Source organism: Ochotona princeps, chromosome 24 (assembly GCF_030435755.1).
Source record: "Ochotona princeps isolate mOchPri1 chromosome 24, mOchPri1.hap1, whole genome shotgun sequence".
In the NCBI taxonomy this organism is placed as follows: domain Eukaryota; kingdom Metazoa; phylum Chordata; class Mammalia; order Lagomorpha; family Ochotonidae; genus Ochotona; species Ochotona princeps.
Genome location: NC_080855.1, coordinates 10,544,179 through 10,551,066, shown reverse-complemented (window position 1 = coordinate 10,551,066; position 6,888 = coordinate 10,544,179). Strand labels below are relative to the sequence as shown.

Here is a 6,888-nt window from a genome sequence, read left to right as displayed (position 1 = left end):
TCAGGCAACTCCAGAGGCATGAAAGCATCTGGGGCACCTCCGCGCACGCTGCCGCCGCCCAAATATCCCGAGTCACGTGGGGCGAGGCCACGTGACCCGGGCCCAGGCCCAACATGGCGGCCTCCACGGGTCGCTGGCTTCTCTTCCTTCTGTCGTTGCTCGGACAGCTTGGGAGGGCAGCTGGTGGCCTCGGCTCGGGGTGAGTACATTGCCGGGGGGTAGCGCGCCAGGGACGGGTGTTCCTTCCCTTGCACACGAGCCCGGACCCCCTGATCTCATGGTCGTCCGGTCCCCGCAGGTCCTCCCGCAACGACGACTTGCTGCTGCCTTACCCTCGCGCACGCACGCGTTCCGTCCGGGACTGCGCGCGGGAGCTCGCCGGCCGTGGGGACCACGAGAGCTGGCCTCCGCCCGCCGCGACCCTCGGCGCCGGCGGCCCGGCGGTGCGCACCTTCGTGTCGCATTTCGCGGGGCGTGCGGTCTCCGGCCACCTGACGCGGGTCGCGGCGCCCCTGCGCACCTTCTCGGTGCTGGAGCCCGGCGGGCCCGGAGGCTGCGAGGCGAGGCGCCGCGCCACCGTGGAAGAGACGGCGCGGGCTGCCGGCTGCCGCGCGGCGCAGAACGGCGGCTTCTTCCGCATGAGCACGGGCGAGTGCCTGGGGAACGCAGTGAGCGACGGGCGGTGGGTGAGCAGATCCCGGGGTCTGCAGAACGCGCAGTTCGGGATCCGCCGCGACGGGACCCTGGTCACCGGGTGAGGAGGCAGGGAGCCTCGGGAGGGCAGAGGGCCCGAGGTTAGGGTCTTAGGTAGCCGCACTGCCGGCTTCCGGCACTTGACTCGTCTACAGAAGGGGCATAGCTAATTCTGCCATGCTGAGTTAGTTTTTCATCCAGTACCCTGGAGCACTTACTTGGTAGCAGACCAACAGACAGTGCCCTGGGGAAGAAGCAGAGAGTGAGCAAGCACAGGTAATGTTTGAGTTAACGGCCTCCACTTTGCCAAGATAAATAAAGCTGGGGAAACAGTGACCTTGGGGTGTATGACTGGGTGAACTGGCTGCAACCACAGCCGGGATTCTAGGGAGGGCTGATCTGAACAGGCCTGAGAAGGTGAATTATGAGCCCAAACTTGAAGGGGCCTCAGTCAGAGTTGGAGCTGGTGGGCAGTGGGAAGTCTTCGGGGTGCCTGCAGGCTTGGAGCATGTGAGTGAGCTGGGATGTTCTGACCCTGGGAGAGGTAGAAGGGGCCCCTAGAAGGGCTGGACAGGTGTCAACTGAGTGGTGGTTCTGCCCAGTGTAGGCCACTGCAGGTTCCTGGAGCTGGAGAAGCAAGCTAGAAACCAGGCTTTGCGGGGAGAGGCAGGGGAAGGAAAGAGCCCCTCTACCTCCAGCCACTGCTCCCCTCCATCCACCACCATTGGAGAGTGAGCCACACGTCTTCTCTGGGGGCAGGTACGTGACTGAGGAGGAGGTGCTGGACAAGGAGAACCCATTCGTGCAGCTGCTCAGTGGGGTCGTGTGGCTGATCCGCAACGGGAGCATCTATATCAACGAGAGCCAGGCCACTGAGTGCGATGAGACCCAGGAGACAGGTGCGGGTCGGGGTGTGGGGAGCCAGGGAGGAAGGGACGGCTCTGTCAAGTTTTCATCCAGCAGCTGCTTGAGGCTCGGCATTGTGTGGGTCCTGAGAATCAGTGAGGACTGAGACAGTCTTGAAAGAATCCATCAGCCTAAGGAAGGAAAAATAAAGCTGGAGAAATAGGTCAGAAGGGGGTGGGGCAAAACCTGGTAGTCAGGAAGGCCTCACTGAGGAGGTGGCCTGAGGTCAGAAGTAGCAGGCATGGCAAAGGATAGGGAGAAGCCAGAGGGGACAGGAAGTGCAGGCACTCCCAGGGGTCAGGGGTGGGTGTAGATGAGAGATGAGGCAGGAGGAGGCAGCCTGGAGGTTATGCCTGCCACCAGCTTTCACTGGCAGGTCTTCAGTGGAGACTGCCTGGGATGGGCAGGGGGAGATAAGGGGCATGGGAAGGGAGATGCTGGGTGTCAAGGCTGGGAGCCAGAAGAGAGTGACAGCCCAGGAGACCTGGTAAAGGGCTGGCTGCTCAGCCAGGCCACACCTCTTCAGGTTCCTTCAGCAAGTTTGTGAACGTGATGTCCGCCAGGACAGCTGTGGGCCACGACCGGCAGGGGCATCTGGTGCTCTTCCATGCAGATGGGCAGACAGATCAACGTGGGTGAGTGCTGGCCTCTGGGTTCAGCCTGAGAGGGTCCCTGGGTTAGCAACGAGGAGGAAATCACAGGCCCATTCCCAGATTAGCCGTTACTAGCTCTACAGCTCTGGATGAGTCTTGTGGTCTTTTGGGGCCACACAATTGCATCCTCCCCCAGAGGGATTGGGTACATGTGCTACACAGCAGCATGCAAGTGATCATGAATTCTACCAGTCCCTGCTTTCGGGTGTCCTTGGGGGACCATTCAGAAACTGACCTACTGCAGTGGCTGGGGAGAGTTAGACAAGCTGAAGGGAAGCTGCCCAGGGCCAGCCATACCATTGTCCTGCACAGTGTCAATCTGTGGGATGTGGCGGAGTTCCTGCTGCAACATGACGTGGTCAACGCCATCAACTTGGATGGAGGCGGGTCAACCACCTTTGTGCTCAATGGGACCCTGGCCAGCTACCCATCAGATCACTGGTAAGCAAGGCTGCCTCCCCCTCTGTCGGGGCCACATCCAAGCCTGCTCCTGTTCTGTCCATGTCAAGCATCTACTGTGTTCTGGGCCCTGGAGTGGAGGGAGCCAAAGTCCCTTCCCCCACCTATGAACAGGAGCCAGTGGGTCAAGAGAGACCCGTCTGATTCCATCCAAGAATGATGGGGTCTGAAGAATGACAGGATGGTTAATGGTGAGCAGGAGTGCAGGGGACACAGCATATTGCAAAGGTCCAGGGGTGAGAGACACGGCAGAGAGAGAGAGGTTGGGGAGGGGTGGCTCCCATGGACTCCAGTGGGAAGCAGGAGAAGCATGGCCATCTCCATGGCCTTCATTCATGTACCCTCGGTCCCCCTGCAGCCAGGACAGCAGGTGGCGCTGCCCCCGCCAAGTGTCTACCATAGTATGTGTGCATGAACCCCGCTGCCAGCCTCCTGACTGCAGTGGCCACGGGATCTGCATGAATGGGCACTGCCAGTGCACGGGGCACTTCTGGCAGGGCCCTACCTGCAGCCAACTGGAGTGCGGTCCCTCCAACTGCAGCCGGCACGGGCTCTGCACAGAGAGTGAGTAGGGGGTCTGGAGGATGGGTGTGGTGGGGTTCTTTTGAGCCTTCCAGCCCTGCCTGACTTCCTGACTTCCCTGACCTTGTCCCCACAGCCGGCTGCCGCTGTGACCCTGGCTGGACAGGGACCAACTGCAGTGAAGGTAGGAACCACCAGGCCTCTCCTCAGTTCCCTTCCCCAGCCACCCACTGCTGGGGACACAGTTGCTATATGTGACTCAGCTCTCAATGTCACTGGCTGCCATGCCCGCCACAAGTGTCTCCACTGTAGGCACCAAAATCAAAGGAATTTGTCCATTCCCCTTTTGGTTAAAAACGTTGTTATCAGCAGGCCAGGATCACTCCAGAAGGTCCCGAGGAGACCTCTCGCGTGCCAGTGGCTCATGTGTTCCTTGACTCAGGGATACAGGCCTCCACCTCCAGCTGTACCCGCCCTCCATGTCTCCCTCTCTGTTCCCTTAGAGGGATCCATATACTCTTTTTTTTTTTTTAAAGATTTATTTTATTTTTATTACAAAGTCAGATATACTGAGAGGAGGAGAGATAGAGAGGAAGTAGAGCTGCCAGGATTAGAACCAGTGGCCACATGGGATCAAGGCGAGGACCTTAGCCACTAGGCCACACCGCCAAGCCCGATCCATATACTCTTGCCATGGGCCCACCCTAAGTCCAGAATGCTCTTGTCTTGAGAGTTCCAGTCACCTCTACAGAGACCTTAGTTGCAAACAACATCATTCCCAGGAGCCTACCTTGGTGGGGAGCAGCGTGCCTCCCCCGATCCCCTGTATGTTCACATAGGCCACCTATCTCTTCTCCACAGAGTGTCCACTTGGCTGGCATGGACCAGGCTGCCAGAAGCCTTGCCAGTGTGAACACCAGTGTCCCTGTGACCCCCAGACTGGCAACTGCAGCATCTCCCAAGGTAGCAGCTTCTCCAAGGCTTCTGGGGCAGGGGTAGAGGGTACGCAGCCTTGTCCTGGGCCCCTGGAGCCCACTGTGGTGTCTTACAGGGAAGCAGTGTCTGCGACCAGCTGAAGCCAGTTCAAGAGCTGGAGAATTCTCCTTTTTTACTGGGTAGGTACTGCCAGGCAAGCAAGGTCCCGTCTTTCCCCCCACTCCCCAGGCTTGGTCACTACCCAAAGAGTGAACAGAACTAGGAAGTGGTGACTGACACTGAATGATCTTCCTGTGGTGTCAGTCCAGGGACTGTCACAGCTGATCTCTGTGGCCACCTGATAGTCCTAGGAAATCCCGAAGGGGGAAATCCCGAAGGGGGAAATCCCGAAGGGGGAAAGCCCTAGACCTTACCCCCTGCCAATTCCTGCCTTGGGGCAAAGGGGCCCAAGTCCTCTGCTGTGAGGTGGAGCCCAGCCCTCTGTGGGTAGAATACATCAGCCACATGTATAAGCCACTCACAGTCACATAACAACTTTCTAGTGGCTTCTCAAAGTACTAGAGGTGGTCCTACGTAGTGGCCATCCTTACTGCTCCTATAGGCGCTTTAAGGGTCCCTGGCTCACCCATATACCCTTAATCCTGTGCTGTCCCCCAGCTGCCCTAACCAGGTTTCTCCTCTGCCCAGGACTACCTGGCTGGCCCTGACCCTTGCCCTGGTCTTCTTGCTGCTGGTCAGCGTTGCAACAAACCTGTCCTTACTCTTTGGCGCAAGAGTGGAGAGGAGCCGGCGCATGGGTGGGGAGTATGTGTACCACCCACTGCAGGAGATGAATGGGGAGCTCCTGGCTGCTGACAAGGAGCAGCCTGGGGTCACCCACAGCCCCTTCAAGGACTGAGCTACAAGTTGCCCTGGATTGCCTGTCCATAGGGCTTGCCTTCGCATGGCCCAGCATCTGCAGGGGAGACCTAGAGGCCACAAACGTGCACTGTCCAGTGGCCCTGGCGCTGCACCCGAGCTTCTGGTAGCACCTGTGCCTCTGCCCTCACCTGGCTCTGGCCCCTCGCTGCCCATCTGCTCAAGCAGGTGCAGCCCTGGCCATGCAGTGCCCCAGAGAGAGCCTCCACTTCCCTGCCCACCTGCATCTGCTGCCCAAGAGTGGGGTTCAGCTTCCTGGGCCAACAGACAGAAACCATGAGTGAATGACTGAATCATGATGGATGGATGGGCCCCAGCCGGCCCCTGGACATAGGGTTGGATAAGGGCCAAGTCCCAGGACCCTCCTCTCCCCAGCTCATCACTGCAATTGCAACTAGAAATGTGCCTCACCCCACAGGACACTCCTGAGGAGGGGCCAGGTTGACCATGTTTACAGATCTTCTATTTTGCTGCCCTGCTGCCAAGAGAATTTTTTTCTATCACTTGAATAAATTGGTACAAGAAAAGGAGCCCATGGATGACATTTGGTGTCTCCGTCAGCTAGGGCGGAGCAGGTAGGACTTCTGCACCTGGTCCAGCTCAGCTGCCAGGTTGTACCTGTTAGAACCTGGCCATCCCAGGGAGTCACAGAAGCCCCAGATCTCTGGTGTCTTTTTAGAGCAAGCTCTGGCACCCTGGCTTCAACCGGGCCCGAGCAGCAGGTGTATCCAGGCCAGCCACCTGTGGAACTTCCCAGCTGGTAACATCAGGGTTTGTCACTTGGAATCCCTTAAAGATCAGGAAGTGCCTTTGGATGACTCTGTGTGGTCACAGTTTCATGGGAGGGAGTGTGGGGAGGAATTACCACCCTCAGGGTGGTGAAAAGTGAAAGGGAAAGACAGGAGTTTTAGTTTAGCATTTATTTATTTTAATGCAGAGAGAAAAGAAAACTAATATCTTCCCTCCAACAGCTCACTCCTCAGATGCCCACTGTAGCCAAGGTGCAGGCAGGCCAAGAGCTGGCAGCTCATTCTAGGTCTCCCAAGTGGGTAGATTGCCCCTATAGTCGCCCCACACAGGGCCCAGGTTACCAGTGGTCAGCTACAGAGGGGAGGCAGTGGTACCTGCAACACGAAGCCCTCAGTAACTGTGCAAACTCCCCAGGGACCTGGGAGATGTGGGCAATGAGAGCTATGGCCAGGAACCTGACCACACTAACCTCCCCGCCACCCCAGGCATCCCCCCACACCCTGTGGTCCTATGGGGCTCCTTCCTGCTAGGTTCTGCAGACCAGGCCAGCGGAGGTGGACCTTGGCTTAGAGCAGCCCATCACAGCACACTGAACTTCTCCGGAAAGGGCCTAGAGCAAAGATAGGACTTGGAGGTGGAGAGGCGGGTCAAGCCCCTGATTCCAGCTACACTTACAGCTAGGGTTCTCTGTCAACTTCCTGGTCATGTGGTCCAGTGAGTCCCTGTTTTTGCTTAAGGCAGTTGGGGTTTAGGAATCTCTGACCACTCATAATGTGTTAAACAGGCACATTTTGGGGTTCAGGCATTTGCACAGCTTAGCCTGGACATGAATGCAGAAAAGTGTGCGTGGTGGGAGATGTAAAGGCCTTGCTGAGAGGCACACAAAGCTCTTTCCTGCCAGGCCCTGCATAGGCCCACCTGTGGCTGCCAGCTGATAAAGCTGCCAGGAGGAAGAGCTGGGCCCCAGGGAGCCCTGGTGTGTTTTGCCCTGTCTTGCACAGGCTCAGAGGCCCCCAGGGAGGCACAGCAGCTCAGACAGACGTCAGCAGGA

General features: G+C 58.1%; 1 protein-coding gene across 1 annotated transcript; it reads left to right on the top strand.

Annotated features, from left to right (window-relative positions):
* Positions 1–65: 65 nt before the first annotated feature.
* Positions 66–5,617, top strand: NAGPA (N-acetylglucosamine-1-phosphodiester alpha-N-acetylglucosaminidase). The gene is made up of 10 exons (XM_004586730.2): positions 66–199; positions 299–754; positions 1,453–1,592; positions 2,126–2,234; positions 2,565–2,693; positions 3,070–3,275; positions 3,370–3,417; positions 4,095–4,196; positions 4,285–4,348; positions 4,857–5,617. Exons 1-10 carry the CDS (start codon positions 114–116, stop codon positions 5,065–5,067), a joined length of 1,551 nt encoding a protein of 516 aa, XP_004586787.2. The 5' UTR covers positions 66–113; the 3' UTR covers positions 5,068–5,617.
* Positions 5,618–6,888: the final 1,271 nt, after the last annotated feature.

Excerpts from the sequence above, each read along its gene's own strand:
- NAGPA (XM_004586730.2), top strand. The coding sequence starts at position 114 with ATGGCGGCCTCCACGGGTCGCTGGCTTCTCTTCCTTCTGTCGTTGCTC. Across the intron at positions 2,694-3,069 it reads AGCTACCCATCAGATCACTG|CCAGGACAGCAGGTGGCGCT; the intron begins GTAAGCAAGGCT and ends GTCCCCCTGCAG. Across the intron at positions 4,197-4,284 it reads CAACTGCAGCATCTCCCAAG|GGAAGCAGTGTCTGCGACCA; the intron begins GTAGCAGCTTCT and ends GGTGTCTTACAG.